Genomic DNA, 19198 nt, shown 5'->3' with positions numbered 1-19198 from the left:
GGCTGTACCACTGCTCAGGCGAGGCGGGGGGAGGAAGGCGTCCATTTCCTGCAGCGAGGGAGGAAGGGGTGGCAGGGTTCAAATGGGGGCTACGGCTAATTGCTGGGGGATGGAGGCTGTCCGGCTCCAGAATCGCAAAGAGAAAAAAGGGGACTTGCAGGAAACTCTTCTATCAGTCTCCTGGATTTATGTTAGTTATGATAAAGTGCCCACTGAGGATTTAAAACACAGAAATCCACGTCTGGGTAACTAAGGAAGAACAAAAGTAGCATTCCTGATAGCAGCAGGTACCTTCCGAGGCTTCTTCGTACAAAATCAGGAAAGAAAATCAGGCGAACACTCTTATTGCAAAAAGAAAAAGGATGATTGAAAAGGAGGGGAAAAGGGAGAAAAGGAGGGGAAAAAAAGGGAAAATAAAGGAAAAAAAGAAAAAGGGGGGAAAAAAAGGTTCTCAGTACGTCCCTAAAACAGCAGACTTCTATTTCCTGGCAGCTGGGATCCTGTGCTGTCATTAACACACAGTCCTCCCTTCCAAACAGAGGTGCATTTCTGATTACATGGAAGACAGACGCAGTGCTAATGGCTCTTCCTCCTTAAATGCCAGCCATTGCCCACACTTTTCTCATTCATACACCCATCAGATCAGCTCTCAGCTGAAGAGATTTTCTCTTCCCATTCCATCTTTCACACCAGCAGCCCACCCTTCACCAGGCTCAAGTGATGAATATTTACCTGGAAGCACAGTGGTTTATCAGGGAGGTGAAGAGCAGCCCTCAGCCAGGCACTGACCTCAATTCACAGCAACACAGAAAGCAATGCTCACAGACACAACGAGTGGTTGATACCTACCTCCTCTTTTCAGAAAAAGGCAAAGTCAGAGTGGATTCAAAGCAGTAACACAACGTGAAGGTTTACTGGCAAAAAGAGACTGGTTAAATGAATTTCATCAGGGTCTTGAGGAATGGGTAAGGTGTGATTCTACTTTAAAGCTTTGGAAGGGATATTAATGAAAGCACACACTGAAATTAATTCTTACAGTGATCAGACATTGCAGTTGTTTACTCTCAACAGCACTTTTTTATGAGTCATATTTATATATTCAATAATTAAATATAAACTGCAGGGTGTCACAAAACAAAGAAGACGTGAAGCCCAGGCAGTCCCTGGCTTACATTTCTCATCACTGTACCTTTCATTTCAACTCTCATTTTACACGCTGCTTAAAGCAGTAAGAAAGTTAATTGCAGACTCCTTACTTCTGTGAAACTTCAAACCTACTCCAACTTAGTAGAAAACCAACCAAACAAAAACCACAAATAAACAAAAACACAAACAGAGGAAAAAAAATGCTTAAAAGGCAGACAGGAGAAGAGAGATATACTGACAATTTGGACTGACAGAACCTGGGAAGTAGGGACAGAATCACAAAATGGTTGAGAGGTCGGAAGGGACACCTGGAGGTCACCTGCCAACCCCCTGCACAGACAGGGCCATCCAGAGTTGTATCCAGGCAGCTTCTGACACCTTCAAGGATTTCAAAGCTCCACAAGCTCTGCGCAGCCAGTGCTCCATCATCCACAGTGTAAAGAAGTGCTTCCTGAAGTTCAGACAGAATCTTCTGTGTTCCAGTTTGTGCCTTCTGCCTCTTATCCTAACGCTGGGTGCCACTGAAGATAGATAGCACAGCTCTCTTCTTTGCATCCTCCCTTCAGGTATTTATATACACATTGATAAAATCCCTCCCCCCAACATCTTCTTCTCCAGGATGAACAGTCCTAAAGACAAAGCAAACATCCTCAGACTGTCAAAAACATAGCAGACAATGTTTTTTGCCACCTGTTCTGTTCAGCAGAACACGACGTGCTATCATTAATTCTCATTTAGAATTACTGGCAATCAAAATATATGCCACAGGCAACAAGAAGAAGAAAAAATTGCAGCTGCACTCTGATCAAACTTTTATGTAGAGAGGATACGCAGGTAAAAAAAAAAAGCTGAATGTAACAGGTCAACCATGTGCACATCCACATGTACTATACAAGAACACTCAAAAATATTGACATGGGACAGTGATCCTATAGTTTTCCTTTTCTCTTTCAGTTATATATATGTATAGTCAAACAGCACATAGGAAAACATCACTATAGCTTTTTTCACCATGGCCAACAGGAAATTTCCACAAATATAAAAATGTAAGTATTTAAACTGTTAGATTTCTTCAAAACATAATACAGCTGAATGAGAGAAATATAATTTCTCAATATGTAACTAGAAAAAAAAAAAAGATAAGAAAAACCTTCAGGAATTTGCACAATTCTCTCAACCAACTTTGCAGTCTGAAACACTGCAATCCTTGCTACAGCAGAACACAGTATCACCAAAACAAATACATGAATTCCTGGAGAGCAGTGATGCCATATGGATACCTCATGAAACCTCACTATACTACAACGATGGATTTACATTCATTATTCTGGAGGAAGGGAACGTGGCAGACCCTTCATGCTTTCTCCTTGCTGGCTGCTTACCCAGGAAGCATTATTGTTATTACTTTAAGGAAGGTGCTGGTAAGTGCCAGAAGGGCAAGGCAATGGTGCTGACTGTGAAATGCCCTGTTCTTTGGATGAACTGTGTAAAACATTTTGTTAAAAGATTCCATGTTAAAAATATTAAGAACAAAAAAGGTCTTCTTAAAAATACAGAGTATTTTTCCCTCTTCTTTTAAATTCAGAGGTTAGGGAAAAGTGTTTGGCTAGAATTAACTACAGGTTTGCTGTAATTAACATATAAGACAACGCCCTACATAACACAGGGCCGACCACAGACTCCAGACAAACATGATTGCTTTAGGTTTCAAGTGGCATATGCATCTCTATTTTTGTATAAAAGGAACTGAGACATTTCTGGAACCTTCACTGCAGAGTCTTTGCCAGTGTTCAGCTTTTGGGCAAAGGAAATCTTGCCACACTGCAGAGTCACGATCTTGAGGATCAAAGTGTAAAATCATGATTCAGTATCTGATCCAGAACTGCTTTCTCGGCTGATTTCAATTTGTAGAGATGGTAAATTATCCAATCGACTCTTTTTTTGCCGAGACTCCTCTTTTTCCTTAATGAGAGCACCCCAAACCCGCTGGAGCTCTGAATCATCTTCCTCTGGAGATGCCACCGAGTTCTCAGGTTTATCTGAAGTCTTTTCTTGTGTCTTCGGAGCAGAACCTAACCGGGTCCATAGATTACCTAGTAAGATGAAAAACAAGCACATTGAAAACTAACAGGAACGTACTGCATTTCTTTAAACTTCCACTCCAGCACCAAACTGACCTGATTTCTTCTCTCTGGTATCAGAGTAGAGGCCTTTTACATCCTGCTTTGGGATTCCTAACCGGCTGTGTACGTCTGATATTGGTTCTCGACGAGGAGCAGAGATGCTGCTTGGAGGCTTAACTTCTGGGGAATGTGGTCTTTTTCCCAGTCTCTGCCGCACATCTAGGGATATTTTCAGTGATTAGAACAACAAAAATCATGTTGCTTGTACTTTAGTTCTGCCAGCTAATTTGACGCTCATTGCACACTCCATAGAATTCAGAACTAGACAAATGTTCTCATCTTTTCTATCCTCTTTTCACTAAGTCCTTCATATTCAGATTTCAGTCTCGACAAAGCTTGCAATAAAATGTTATCCAGATTCTGCTGTTCTCTGGCAATAAAATGTGGTATGTAATGTTTTCAGGTTATATTTTGTCCAGATGACCCAAAAATTAGCTGTTATTCCATGGCTTGTTGCATTTGTTTTAGCAGCCCAGGATATACGTGTCCAGCATGAGCTATGATTATAAAGTAATTGTGAAGCCTCCAATTTTTTTTTTTTTTTTCAGATTATAGATACTTTGCCTTAGAGTTTCCAATACCTCTTAATATTTTACAGAATTAAATGGAAATAAGAATATACAAATGCTAAATATACTGACAACCCATGATCAGTCAGATAATTCTCTGGATACTCTCTGTGTCAGAAGTAGCTGTAATTACACACACCTGTGCCAAGAAAAGCAAGTCAGTTAGCATAAACAAATAAAGACTGCCATTTGAAAAAATAATTCATATACACATATATACAGCTAGACACATATATATTTCCATGTATGTATTATTTCACGTAGTTATGTCATGTAGTCATGTAGTTAGTGCCTCATGTTTCAGTTTGCTCATGAGCTTCCCCCCAATACAGGTTCCCATGATGTCATACAGAATCTGCCTCAATAAGTAAGCAAATTAAAAGGGACAAAGTGTGTGTGTGTGTGTGGGGGGGGGGGGGGGGGGGGGAAGTAAATGCAGGCAAAGAAATTAGATAAAAATAAATGTCACTCTTTCACTTAAATGGAATAGTACTTTTCCCCCAAAGCAACCTCCAACTCTGCCTCTTAGTGAGGAGAAATTAACCATTTCAGTGCAGAAACTGCTGATGAATAGGATTTCCTCATGTTTCTAAGTTGCATTGGAGGACTGATGTAAAACGACGACATCAATTAATAAGAGAGTCATAATTCTGCACACCATAAGAGTTTCACATTACCTGATTTTACAGTGCTGTTTGGCTGGCGCAGCCCATTGTTATTCTGACGTTTTTCTTCTAACAGTAGTCTTACATCTACAACTTTGTCTGATAATCCTTTACTGCCAATCCTGTTTTTCACATTACTGGTTGCTATGCTATCTGCTCGCATGGAATTCCTAAATAAAACAATAATAAAGTCCCTTAAGCAAAATGAAATCTAGTGCAGTTCTCAGATCTTCTTGTATGTGGAATTATAGAAAACAGTGTTATCAGGATTGCTCTACTGAGAAACAGAGGTAAAAAAAAGCAAACAAAAAGACCCAAAAATGTTACTTATATGAGCACGTTTTCCAGTCAGAATCCAAAGTCTAACTGTAATCACACAAACTCCTCAGTATCTGCTACAAGGCAGATATCAAGCTTGTCTCTGTAAGGCTGTGCCCTCTGCATCAAAATTCAAAGCAAATGAACAACCTCAGAACTGGTAAAAGGTCTGATGTTAAAATGAACTGTTGTAATGACTCATACTGCCAAAGGGATGTATATTACAATTATTTTGATTGCCCACAGTATATGTAGCTTTGGTTAATGAGTCCACAATGAACATAAATTACTTTTTTCTCATCTACACCTGAGGATGGCTGCCCTACCTATGAAATGCAAGAGCTTAATTTTGCTTGCTTACATTTCCATTGATTCCACTTTGAGTTTTATTATCATCACGGTGCTGGGTTGCAGAAATCTACAAAGGAAGCTGCGTTTTAAATACGTTAATTGGAAAGAAAAGACCAATACAGGCTTTTCTGTATTTTGCATTTCACCTCTAAAATGTCTACTGCAAAATTATGTTAAGAACTGAAATAGCAGCTTCAACAGTATGCCTTTAAGCTTTGACAGCACTGTCACTGGTTACATTTTAAATGCCTTTTCACTGACGCTTCTAAAGAACAGGGAACCTTTACCTAATATTTTTCAGTTGTGATTCCACTTCATCTGCATACATTGTCATTTTCATGCTCTTTTTGGGAGAGGGGGTCGATATCATTTTTAGTTCAAGATCATAGTCCATTTCATCAGAATCAGATGCACTTGCACTCGATCGCCTCGCCGTACCGCGGTCTCGGGACTGTTTGAAAGGCTGTAAATCATCACGGTACTCGACAACAACTCTGTCATCTTCATCCATATCCTGAACTTCTTCCTCCTCCTCTTCCTCCTCAATAGGCTCCTCAGGAACATTTACCAAGCCTACAGCAACACAAACTGATTCTGAGAAACTTAGTTTATCATTTATTGTAGGTAAGAACAAGGCAGAAAATTATTACTGTAAAGAAGCGATGCAATAGAAATGAGTCTCTGTAGTTCTTCAAATCTAAAAAGAGAATTTTCCAAAATATTCTAAGTGGAATCTATACTACAGAATAATCTAAGAGGGAGAAAATCACTACAGGAGAAAAAAAGCCCATAATAGTGTTCCAGTATACCTCAGGATACTGCTCAAGCATGTAGCTGGACTCAACACACACGGTATAACTGCCTCGTTGTGGGGGCAGTTCATGCTGAACTAAACATAACAATTCCTATCATCTTGCAGGACTTAATGTGACAACTGCTGGCTTATGAGAATCCTCTCCACTCCTGTAAGTAGTAACACCAAAAATAATGCATCCAGACCTCCACTTCCCCAGTTACACTGGTACAGCTTTGACACACTGTCAGCAATTACCCGAATGCCGATGTTTGTAAGGAGGAGTCAGGCCAACATCATCCCCAATGAACGTCCTTTTCTTTATCACATCCCGATGGATTCGACGCGAATGGTACCTCCGCTTCCTGAAACACCATTAAAAGAATGATGTTCTTATCACAAAGAAATGAGCTGTAACCAATCCTGGATTAAGCACGTGCAGTTATCGCTCACTTCAACAACAGCCATTTATGCCAGAGAACTGTTCTGTGTGTGTGTGTGTGTGTGTGTGTGTGTGTGTGTTCTGAATACAAATCTTTTTACTGTCACAACAAAATATTCCCCAGCAAATACATCATCACTTTGCTCACATTACTCACATTACTCACACTTGAGATACATCTACAGGAACCAAAAGAAAAAAAAAATCTGCAAGTTACAACAACTTTGAACCACCTTGTCTGAGTTTCTGCAGTGTTCCAATTCCTGCATCCTGCACTCACCAAGAATTACTAAGAATCCCCTTCATGCCTCCATAATTGGGATTGCCATACTTCATGTAATACTGGCTTCTCCTTGCAGCTCCCAGTTCTTTTTTGTCATCTGAAAAAACATAAGTTAAAAGAATATTTCCTTTCCTCTTTGAATATACCTCGCTAGCATCCAGTCAGACAGGCACAGAGTGAAAGGAAGACTGATTATGTCTTACAGGTCCCTGGTATTTCTTTCAATTTCCTTTCTGGACAATACAGTTTTGCTGACAACCCAAATTAAATTTGTCCTACAGCCACAGTTTTATTTGTGCCCAACTCCGTGGAGACTCTGAGTTTCTGTGTCAGCTTAAAGGAACACTGCATCCCACTGCAACTGCTGCAGGCCATACTTACCTTATTCCCGACCTTTCTTTTCTTTATGGATCTGCCACCTTCCACATGGCTCAGAAATTATATGCATTTTCATTTTATCCATAAATAATATTTAATATCTCAACTGCATTAAATGACAATTTCCATCAGTACCTCATAAACATCACAACTGATTTCCATATTTATAAAATGTGAAATTTTCCTCGGTGGAGAAGTGCACTGTAAAACCTATTCTATGGTATTGGGAAGAATGCCCTGAACCCAAGATAATATTTTATGTACAATAATCTTCATACAACATGAACTGGATTTAATTCACACACTAAATGTGTATTCATAGCAAAATCTTAATACCTAATAATTAGCAAAAAACCTAACCATTTTGCAAATAAAAATTAGGTACTTCAAGTAATTAATTAGTCAACAAATAAAACTGCAACAAGCAATTAATTCATTATGCTTGTTAAGCTGTTCATTTACCTTTAGTAGCAAATCTCATGAATAGCTTGTTTCCTTTAGCCAGTTTATTGGCAGGGCGAAGATCATTACGCAGGAGAGAATCCTCTTCTACCTGGGTGAGGGCATCCAACTTTGGGGGCAAAAAAGGTATTTTGGACTCAAAAATAAAATTACTTTTGAATGAAAAAGGATTGCTTGCAGAAAAGCAACCCCTTGGTTATACTTTTCAGATTCTGTTCAGACTAACTCCATTTCTTTCTTGACAAATTACTACATATTGGAATTCTTTTTTTTGCCAAAAGGTTTTAAATATTTTTGTCTCTTCCTTCATAACACTTCTTCAGATTATTAAATAAGTTTTCAAATGAAACTATAATATGACTGAAATGAATAAATAAACTTGGACACTGAAAAAGAAAGACGTGATTTCTTTTGTTTGTTTGTTTCATCTACAAACAGTCTCACCAATGGGTTCTCCTGCCCTCGCACACCGACTTACAGGCATTGGTTTGTTTCATTTATAACTGCTTTCTATAAGCTAAAATTCACATTTCCATAATCTGGGTGAGTGTTTGCTGAGCCATTCCTAAAGAAAATACTGATGACACCCATTATATATATTCAACCAGTGAAGACTAAACTACTTACAGAAATCAATGCATATGCTGATGCCCACACAAATCTATGGGCAGCCTAAATCCCCTTTTTTTTCCCCACTTTATACACTGCCTTCTATACTGAAAGGCTGCTGCCTTCCACTACTTTCCTTTCATTGTCTCCTTTAACAGGATAGAGCAGTCAGTCTAGCTCTTACATGCTGGCTGCCCTATCAGTCTTCAGAAATTACTTTCACAAAGCACTTTTATGAGGCTATTCTCACCAGCAGCACGTCTGCACTTCCTGCCTTCTTCCCCACCTTATTTGCTTTGATAATTAAATTGTAAATTATAAGCATATATGGTAAAAACCATCATGTCATGAAGAGTTTCCATCACTCAGAGCAAAACTCCCGTAATGGGGTTCTCATTTGGTTTCTGTACTGACCTCAATGTCACTTGGATTTTCATCCTCAACCTCGCCTTCTTCTGTCTCATCATCAGTACTTTCCTCCTGTTTTTCTAAAGAGGAAAATAATCAAGAAAAGAAATCTACATTTTAATGATCTGGTTCATTTCAATATTATTCTCTACAGTCTCTGAAATCAGACTGAAGGTGTTATCAATTCCTCTGTGCAGCCTAGAGAGTAATCAAAACAGTGAACGTCTACAGAAAGCTGAAGCACACATGAGCACAGATTAACATTAACCAGACAGACCCCATACAGGTAAGTGCCAGAGGCATGGATTATCAATTTACTTATCTGAAAGCAAATGAAATTGCACTGTAATTTCTAATTGTGACAGAGATCAGCAAGGACAAGACTGCAAAAGGTGGATCAAAGCCTGTTTCCTTCCACCTCCCTTTTAAATGCTGCAAGTACCTACAGGTATCCAATATTCACAATGTGAAACAGGTTTTCAGGTTTTCTTTGTTGTTTGTTCTTTTTTTTTTTAGCTCACAGGAAGAAAATTGTTGTTGGAAATTGTTTCTGAGCCTCCCCAAAAGACACACGACTAAAAAACCCTCTTCTATATTTCACAGCTCCTTGTCTTAAATCTCCTCTGATTGGACTTGACAACTTCTAATATGGAACCACAGCTATTAAAAAAATCTGGACAACTACACCCAAGTTCAAAGGAAAAAGTAAAGCACAATGAACCAATCTGACTCCAAAGAGAGAATTTCAGGAAACAAATTAGCCAAAATCAAACGTTAGCTGACTTCTATCAGGGACAGCATTCAAACATCCAATTTTATATTAGTTTCTCACTGTAAAGATGTGTCTCCTGCAACCCTAAATGTCTACATAGGCCTCAAGTTCTTACCTAGAAAAGAAACGTACCTGAGCCAGACTACTTTAATACATCTGTATGCACCTCACACCTTAAGATGTAATCTGCACAGCTTGTACTCCATCCAGCATCCCACTTTTCCAGCTGAACAGGTGAGTAAGATTATGTAGGAGGAATTTAAATGACATGATTTTGATGATGCAATGTGGATACTGTAGCCAACAAGATTAATATACGTATTTTTATGCTCCATTTAAAAAAGACATTCACTAATCTGCAAAAACCTTGTAGCAAATCTTACTTGAAGCATTATCAATATTTTAAAGTCACATGGATGGTGGAGGAGCCACTGCATTATAGAGAAAAGCAACAAGAAAAGGGAATGAGTTAGAAGCATCCACAAGTTTAAAGCCCAAATTTTACAAAAAGGCTTTTGGTAGCACTGTGAATATAAAATAGAGAGATTGTCCACCTGCATTTTGTTCAAAGAGTTCATAAATAAAACACCTCCCTTCACTTTGTACTCCTCAGGACAGTAGTTTGAAACAATTTATCATATTGGTCTGACTCTTAATTTACAACTGAGGCATTCAGATACCAAATTTGTCACAACACTGAGCTGTATGTTCACTGCTTTGCTCTTTTACAGGTGACCCTTCAGAGTGCTTCTGTCTTGAAAGTAAAGCGGTCAGATGTAGAGATGATGCACACAGCAGGGAGGTGGTGCTTTGCACAGCAGTGTGGATGGTAAACATGAAGGATGGTGTGAAGAATAAACCATGGTATTTCAAAACCAGCACATGTTCTTAGACCTGCTGTTTCCACAGTTAAAATATCCATCGTTCCACTGCCTTTGCAAGCACATAACAGACTTATTTCTGTGCAACCACCACATCTCAATCTGACCCTGCATCTAACATGTTCAGTGCTGACCAAATTACTGCTGTTGGTCTAACTCCAACCCACCTTTTAAGAAGTAGTTTCTTCAAAAGGTTTCCAAGATGAAAGCCTTTTTTAAAGTGGCAGAATACATTTACCTGAAACTATATGATAGAAGCTCCTTCAGTCATTTAGATCACGCAGTACCCAAGCACAAGTTTAAAGTTTAACTGATTTAACCAGATGACATCTGTATATGCACATCTCATCTACCTTTCTTGCTTTTTTCAGCTGTCTTCTCTTCATTGTTTTCTCTGCCTTTTGCTTTCTCTTGATCAGGAAAGGAACTCATGTTTATTAGAGCCCGTGTTGCTGTTACTTCATCAAGCCAGACCACATTGCCTATGACATACAGATAGAAACACACACAGAAACAAAATGCAGTTTGTGTCACATGCACTGCCTTACTGGAGGGAAACAGCAAACAAAAGTTCAGAAATGTTCTTATCATGGGACATGACTAAGAAGTAATCAGATCTTTCATAAGGGAATTCCTGTTCTTTAACCCTTGTTCACCTGGGGGACACACAGCTTTTATCCCACTAGAAAAACACAACTGACCATAACCAAACCCACCAAAATGCATAACCACGTGTATAAATCAGAGCAAACAATACTGAGTAACAGCCATTGTATATCATGAATGTGTTAGCACAGAAATGCAATTGAAGATCAAAAAAAAAAAGAAAAAACAACAACCCAAGGCTTATTTCTCCTTTTTTATTTAAATTTAACCAAACCTTGGACCTTAGCACAGAATTCTGTTAACCTTTTCCAAAGAGCAGAAAAATAAGAGACTGCTCAAGCACTTCAGAGGCTACACAGGGCATAGGTTAACAACACGAGTCAGTAAGGGCTTCCTGTATGTCTCAAGTATCAGCAGGTGCTGTTGAAGTAAAAGTTAAGTAAGGCTCATTAAGAGCATTTCATACATGTTGATGTCAAATCTTTCATCTTTCTGGCAACCTCACTGCATGCATACTCCTCACAACAGCCCTTGCTATGTGAATTTGCATTCCCTTCCCAATCTATGCATGTCTCATTCATCAGCCACCTTCCTCCACCCACTATTTCCTCCTTGAGAAGGAACTAAACAAATATAGGAACAAGTCTGCTCCTTCCCAGCACAAAACCATGCCAACCTCTCTAGTTGCATGCAGTTAAATAATCTCCTCTCTGAACGTTATCCTTTGTGACACAAGCAGATACACTATTTGTGCCAAAATACAAGCAGCACCACATTTTTAGACCATTTTTTCCCCACACCAGAACTGGCAAGCTACTTTCTGTTGTTCCTTTCTGATAACTTCAGATTGTCAACAAACAGCTCCTGTCATGTTTTCTTCACTCCATTTTCTAAGAGCTACATAACTTGCTGCTCTATGCACCGGTCACCTTCCCTCTTCAGCACTTCTAATTGTATTAATTAGACCACCATATTTTGAACAATACCACTTTAACTTGTAATGAAGTCAATTCACATCCTCCACAAGTGACTCTCCAGCCATGACACTTTGATCACTGGCCACCCTTCCATCTACCAGCGTATTTATTTGAGTCTCCTTCAACGTCAGTAATTTGTGTAATGCCAAGCTGTTTAGGTCATTTTTAAATCATTTTCTTTCTAAATACTCATTCAGACAGTGGGTTTGATTTTCACCACACGCTGTTAATTCTCTCCTTATAAATCCCTTTTGGCTAAGGTTAATGAAAGGGAAACAGACAGACAAAACCACAAAGACACCCAAGGTACAGCTTCCACTGATATAAGAGATAAAGAATGACAAACAAAAGATTCCATTTACTTACATGAAGTATCATCTAACCACTCGATGTGAGCAGGAGGATATTCTTTGAAATAGGCAAAGATGTCCTGTGTACTCATTTCATCCACGCCACAAATGTAAATTGTGTCCAGTCTCACTTTAGGAATTGCTATAAAAGAGGAAGAGAGATCAAACTGACACTCGTTTCTACAAAGCAAGCTCTTATGTTCATAATACATGGATTTATAAAGCAAACATTGAAAGTAAGCTAAAGGTGTAGAAGTATGATGTTCACCAATCTGCAACACTAGAACTTGAGTTACCCCACACTGTAAAATGTTAACTGAGAATTAAAAAGAGAGAAAGGTGGTTGTAACATTACAAACACTGGGAGCTGCAGGTACTGAAAAGCATCAAACTGCCTTACAGAGGTTTTCTTCTCTTTTGTCATGGTTCTATGTTTTTTTGTTTGTTTGTTTTGGGGTTTCAATATTCCACATTTTCTTTATAATGCTGCTAAAGTAATTTCACTCAGTAATGCTAACGAGACCCATGACCAGGACAATATAGTACAAGATAGTACAAGTTTTGCACACATCTCATGGAGAGAATTTACAGGCCATAGCTTAGTTGGTCCAAGCTGCCAGCTGGACAAAGGCCTTGGGAACAAACTGGATGCCAAAGATGCCGATCTGTTGTGTGTGCACATCTCTCAGATTATCTGCTTATACTCCAGCACGTCCAGCTTGTCATCTGACAGCACATGTGCCATCACTCATGGAACCTGATCTTTCTATGCACAGGACAGAGTCCTATGCTCACACACAAGCAGTGCCTGAGGCCTTTTCAAGGAATTTAAATATTCTTAAGGCAGCACTGGTCCTGAAGACAGACCTTGGACACGTACATCAGGTGTCACTGCCAAATATCAAATAAAAAATGTTCTCTTTTCTGGTGTCAGTAAAGTAAGGAGTGAAAATGATAAGCACTGTTACAAAGTAGTTCAAAAAATCGTTTTCAAAATAAAGTGATTTCTCTTGAAAAACATTGGGAGATGTAGGAAGTAAAACAGTATAAATCAAGTAAAGGAACTGTGAGGAAGTAAACAAAGGGATCTTTCCTTCTTCACTGCTGGGTTAACTCCTACCTTTCTTCATCATGTCCCGATCCAGAGCTACATTCCTTTGGGCAAGATTCACTTCAGCTCGAAAATGGAAGCGTTTTGCTCTTTGTTCCTTTTTCTCAATTGCTTCCTGCAAAATGCGAAATGATGCAGTCAAAAGAGGAACAGCACAGCCTTCCCAGCAACTTACATCATAGGGCTGGATATTTAAAATACAGCCAACCAAGCAGCAACAATCTATATTAATAATTCTGTTATTTCTGAAGAGATCTGTACGTTTCAGAACACAAAAAGAACTCACTGAAACGTTACTGTGCCATTTAATACTTCTAATGCAAGTTTGGCAGTGTAATGAGGATCAAGACACAGGGAAGACAAACTATCTTGAACCCACGCCCAGCTTCCATGATGGAACATTAACATTTATTTTTCCTTCCTAACAAATGTACAAACAATTTACTAAAAAAAAAAAGCCTGCCTTAAAATAAGCACTTTCACCACCTTTCTCCATCTTAAACAATGAACATTCATCATTTAACAATACTGAAATACCATCACTCACAGAAAAGAGAAGGCTCACCTGTCTCACACAGCGATACTGTTTTGCAATACTGAGTGGCATCAATGCAGTTTCAATACAAACATTTTCAGGTTTTGGACACAAATTTTGCTACTTTAAAATGACAAGAGAGAACCTATCCAGATGTCATTTGCAATCCATAAAGAAGAATTCTCTAATTATTGAAAACAGTGTTTTCATAATGGTAAGCTTCCATGCTTCTTAGGAAAGACACAGTGTTTCCTCCTTTACTGCAGCAATAATTAAAACACTTCAAAGAACCACAGAACAAAAATTACCTTGGATGTTACATCTATTCCAGTAATGAAACTTCCAGCTTTGTTTTCGTATCTCCTACTAGTGTCCTGAAACAAAGCAAAACAGGGATGAAAACTCAATGAATGCTGACAGCACTGTAATCACTGTGCTAAAACAAATCAGGCCTATGAGAAATCCATCTCTTGCCCTCGATCCTTTCCAAGCTACACATCCCTACAGAGACAGGTAAACAAGCACTTAACCTCACTGACAGCAGTGAGATTTAAAGCACGTCAAGCAAACCCAAATTCCTCTACTAGGAGAAATGTGTGCTTTTGCAATATTTAATTGCTCAGGTTTTTACTTTGTCTCAGCAACACAGCAGAAGCCATCAAACACCTTTTCCTAACTACAGTTTTCACCACTTTGGTGTCAGGTGTAATTTTCTTGTAAAACACACACAGATTTAACAGGGCCGTTACAAAGATAGGCAACTCCTGAAATTTGCCATTTCCAGTTTTGAGCAAAGTCAGAATGTCAAACCATTTCCACAGTTCAGCAAGTGTCTTTCACTTCTATTTTTTTATCATTATTTCAAAGCTGGCTTCCAAAAGCAGCAATATGAATGATCACTGGTTTGTTATGAGGCTACAGACCGAGAGGAACACTACCAATGATGACCAACAAACGCATAAAACTCATTTCCACCAACGGAGACCGCTGAAATTTAAGCCTGAAGTGAACAACACGAACCCTGGAGCAGTGACCCAGCCCTGTCCCTGTCTGCATGTTTAACAATGGCACTGCTTCATTCTGAAACCACAGAACCATCTCCTAGGGAAGGTTTGTGACATAAGGATCATATGTTGCCTTCTTATCTCTAAGGATAAATGTTCTGTTTACCCTTGTGCTCCGATAATTATTTTGGCTAAAGGGCTTTTTCTAGAAAGTAGGTCAGTCACTTAGAAAACAGTCACACACTGAGCCTAACAGCTTTCCTTAGTATCAAACTTCCCTTAAAGTTGCAGATATTTAAAAGAGAAAGATATGAGAACAGCAAAATAAACGTATTACTTTTTCAATGGGAAAAAAAAAAAACAACCAAAACCACCAGTTTGGGGTGACTGATGGAGCACAAGGAAGTCCATACAGAAGGGTGCCGTCTCTTAGGCCACGTATTTGGTAGAAGCTGAAGCACGACGATCAACCAGCTAATTAGAGATTAGTTTCTCAAGCATTTTCCACACGCGTTTTCAGAACAAAAGCCTACTTAGGAACGGAGATCAACTCTGACCCACTTTCACACGTTCAACCTGACCGTACCTGAACTTATCTAAGGACAGCAAGTAAGAAAAAAGACACAGAACAAGAAACAACCCTCAGAGCCCACCCCGCCGGATGCCTCCCGCTCACAGCCCCGTTCCTCAGCCGGTCCCCCCCGCCCTCAGCTCCCCACAGCCCCCACCCTTCCTCTCCTCACCTCCCCCTTCCTCCCTTCGCCCCCTCGCTCCCCTCAACCCCCCCCACTTTCGTCCTCCCGCCCCGCGATGCCCCGTTCCCTCACAGTCAGCCCCCAGGTGCCTCAGCGCCGCCCCTACGTACCCTGCCCCCCCTCAGGTGCCGGTCCCTCCTTCGCTCCCCCTGCCCGTCCCTCACCGGGATGAGCTCTCGGAGCGATCGCCTCACGGGGATGGTCTCCAGCTCGCCTTCTTCCACCTCCATAGGTTCAGGCTCCGGGCCGCGGGGTTCTGCCGTCGTCGCCGCTGCCTCAGCTTTCACCGAGATCCGCAGGCCCCGCACGGCCGCCATGGCTCGCCAAGCCCGCCCTCCGCCCGGCCAACGAGACGGCCCCGCCGCGGTGCAGAGCGCCGCCGCCCGGAGCCACCACAGAGACGGCAACACGGATAGAGCGCCGCCCGGAGCTGCTGCAAGAGCGGCGCCAACGCGCTCAGCGCGGCCATAGAGAAGAAGAGAAAGAGCGGCTCCTCCGCTCGCCGCCATTTCCCCCTCCTACAATGATAGTGGCGAAAGTGGTCTGGCTTCTGCAAACGTTCGGGTCTTGCTCCCCCTCTGTGCTGCTCAGGAGCCACGTGTCTCTATGTGTCTGTTCTCAGCTCGGTTGTTCCCTTTGTCACGTACTACCTTCCCACCCGGGGGTATGTCAAGAAAAGCCTTACGGAACCATAGGAATCATTTCATTCTTCGCTATGCTAAATTCCATTACAATTCCATTCAGCAATTCTCACGAAACAAGTTATTTATTCTGCTAATTATCCTAATTGCTCACTGTAGTTCATAGCTATCCCATTGGACACAATGGTACAGAACCATGCTGTATCTCAGGGCTTGTTCCTGCCTTGGCCAATAGCATCAGTATTTTAGCATCCATCGCATAATACAGCTGATGGCTCTACAGCTGCGTTTCCTCAGTTCGTGGTCATCAGCATCACATCCAGCTAATTCCATTACAAATTCCTAATATTTCTCTGGTTACATGACCTTCCCTTCCTACTTCATTCCTCAGTTTTGTTGCTTCTCAAACCAGTCCTCCAGCACACCCCCCGTGATAGGTTTCCTTAGAACAAAAGGTAGTGGCCTTAAATTACAACAGGGGAGGTTCAAGTAGAATATTAGGAACAGTGTCTTCTCAGGAAGAGTGGTGCTGCAGTAGTACAGCTGCAAAGGGAAGTGGGAGAGTCCTCATCCCTGGAGGTGTTTGAGAACTGTGGGGATGTGGCACTGAGGGACATGGGCAGTGGGCATGGTGGGGTGGGTTGGGGTTGGACTTGGAGATCTGAGAGCTCTTTTCCAATCTTAACAATTCTATGATTCTAAAATTCAACAGCAGATCTTGACTTTGTTATAAAGAAATTTTGCAGCTGGCAACACAAAGGCTCCTTCCTTCATCCATACTCATCACATGCTCCAGATTTATTTATTTTCAACAGCTTCTGCACTGACGTCTTTACACAATAGTTAATGGCAGTTATTTTGCCAGAACTATCTTTGGTGCTGACATCACACAGCCAGCACCTGACAGGAACCACCAAGTGATATCACCACAGGTGATATTTCCATGCCAGATGTGAATGGTTATGGGAGAGGCCACGTATGCATAATGTGAACATGTGAGAAGTAAACAGGGCAGAAACACCTGCTCTGAGCAGCAGATTCTGAAATAATCGCTAGAGAAAACATTTCTGTGACAGAAACGCTATTATAAGGGAAATAAAGGATACATCTTTTTCTCCTTTTGGTTTTCATCTTATAAGCAGAATGCAGTGATCTAGATCTATATATGATATAGACCATATTTACAAAGCCTAACCCTTCAATGTAATAGTTGGAGCAGGATTCTGTGACATCAGGTTGCCTTGCACTACTGCTATAAGCATGCAGTTGAAGCCATCACTTCACCCAAATGCTTGCTTACTTTATTTGAAAATCCTGGAATGTTTGCCTAGGAAGATCCTTGCTATATAGCCATACCACAACTCTCTCTGCTTGATGTGATCTCATGACTTGCTTATTGAACTCAGCATGAAACTTTCTACTGATAAGTTGTGGCTTTAGGTAAGTAGCCAAAGTTTTAGAATTCCTTAGGAAAAAAATCACCTCTGACTGGCTGACTGGCAAGAACAATCAAATCAGAAGAGGAAAACCAGGCCTGAGTGCCTTCAGGGCCTTTACTGCTGGGTAAGTGAACAAAATATTCTCTTGATATTTTCCAGCTTCTTTTGGAATATTATTATGAACTGCGAATTCTTCACAATTACAAGCTGACCTAATCCTATTAAGTCTCCAGTGAAGAGCTTTGTTCTTTTCCACTCACCTCAGACTTCATCCTCTGCCCATAAAAGGCCAGTGAAAGAATGCAGGTTGGGGCAGAAAAGCTCCACCTTTATTGCAGCCTTTGTACAGAAAGGATGAATCAATGGTAGTAAACTATTGAGGAGTGGAGTGTTAATTATGGGAGGAAAAAGGAATTTGGAAAAGGTTACCAGTTATTATCTAGAGAAGCCATAAGTAAAGAAAGGTTGTTAAAAACACTGAACAGAGTGACTGAACAATAAATCCTCCCAGTATAAAAAAGCTTCTTACAGAAGTATTATTCATTTCCCCATTACTGACCACCAGAGGGAACTCTTGCAGTAATATTCCTAACTGCTAGCAACTGAAAAAGAAGCCTGATGAAACCCTCTAACTCCTGTAGTTTTGTGGTTCAGCTGTATACAAGGGAAGATGAGGTACAAAAGGAGGAATGGGGAAGGAGAAAAAGAACAACAACAACAAAAAAAATCAGCCTGCAGACTCTCAGTCAAAAACAGCTTTTCTTTCTTTTTTAAACAGTGATCTGGCAGGAGTCTAAAAATGATTACTTTTACCGTTGCAAGAGAGTTCTACTTGTTTATTTGAAGTTTGTGAAACACTACATAGAATGGCCATGTTTTCCCGCTGCTGGGATTTAATTCTCCTAGCAGCCTGGGCTCTCAACAACAATCTCCAGCTTTTCAAAACTATGAAAAACCTGGGCACAGAAATGTGCTATTTCTGCAGCTAGCTTGCAAACTCCACGCATTACCAGGGAAACTGGGACTCTAGGTTCCAAATAGATTATGACTGGCTCCTACCTACAGTCCATCTGGAGAGAGAACAGGATCAGCAAAGGAAGGATGCTCATTTGTTAAGCTATCAGATAAGCAGAAGTCAAACACCTGGTGTTTTCTTACATATTTAGCAAACCACAGCCTCCCACCTGTAAGATAGAATATTGTTTTTCATTGGGATACTGTGAAGGTTCATACAAAACTAGTTAATCGACACAATAGCAAAGCCCCATCCATGAGATAGTTACAAGGCTTTCAGAATGCCCTACAAGAAAGCAAAAATGCTGTGAGCCATCCAGGCGGGAACATGGCACTGGTACAGTTAAGGACAGCTGTGCTCTATGTTTATGCAAGTGCTGCCACACGGAGGCCACACAGTTGTAAAAACACATTCCTATGGGGAAAAAAAGCTTACAGAACTGAGCAGAGCTGCAATGGAATTCTCTGTGCAGTTATCCAGACTCTGAAGACGTTATACTGGAACT

General features: G+C 40.5%; 1 protein-coding gene across 2 annotated transcripts; it reads right to left on the bottom strand.

Annotated features, from left to right (window-relative positions):
* Positions 1 to 1027: 1027 nt before the first annotated feature.
* On the bottom strand, positions 1028 to 16736 carry NCBP3 (nuclear cap binding subunit 3). Of its 2 annotated transcripts, none has more exons than XM_048966571.1 (13): positions 15709 to 16736; positions 14148 to 14213; positions 13314 to 13419; positions 12210 to 12335; positions 10614 to 10742; positions 8614 to 8687; positions 7591 to 7699; positions 6748 to 6847; positions 6284 to 6390; positions 5520 to 5805; positions 4576 to 4733; positions 3324 to 3488; positions 1028 to 3239 (listed from the first exon to the last, which is right to left on the bottom strand). In XM_048966571.1, the coding sequence occupies exons 1-13, from the start codon at positions 16105 to 16107 to the stop codon at positions 3004 to 3006; spliced, it is 2061 nt and encodes a 686-aa protein (XP_048822528.1). In that variant the 5' UTR covers positions 16108 to 16736; the 3' UTR covers positions 1028 to 3003. The 2 variants fall into 2 exon arrangements, with proteins under 2 accessions (XP_048822528.1, XP_048822529.1); XM_048966572.1 differs by having other exon boundaries at positions 15763 to 15980.
* Positions 16737 to 19198: the final 2462 nt, after the last annotated feature.

The sequence above is a fragment of the Lagopus muta genome, chromosome 20 (genome assembly GCF_023343835.1).
Source record: "Lagopus muta isolate bLagMut1 chromosome 20, bLagMut1 primary, whole genome shotgun sequence".
In the NCBI taxonomy this organism is placed as follows: domain Eukaryota; kingdom Metazoa; phylum Chordata; class Aves; order Galliformes; family Phasianidae; genus Lagopus; species Lagopus muta.
This window is presented reverse-complemented; position numbering and strand designations above follow the sequence as displayed.

Coding starts and splice junctions, on each gene's coding strand:
- NCBP3 (XM_048966571.1), bottom strand. CDS start 16,107: ATGGCGGCGAGCGGAGGAGCCGCTCTTTCTCTTCTTCTCTATGGCCGC. Junction 10,743..12,209: donor GTGGTTAGATGATACTTCAT/GTAAGTAAATGG, acceptor TGTATGTCATAG/GCAATGTGGTCTGGCTTGAT. Junction 6,391..6,747: donor GGGATTCTTAGTAATTCTTG/GTGAGTGCAGGA, acceptor ATGGTGTTTCAG/GAAGCGGAGGTACCATTCGC.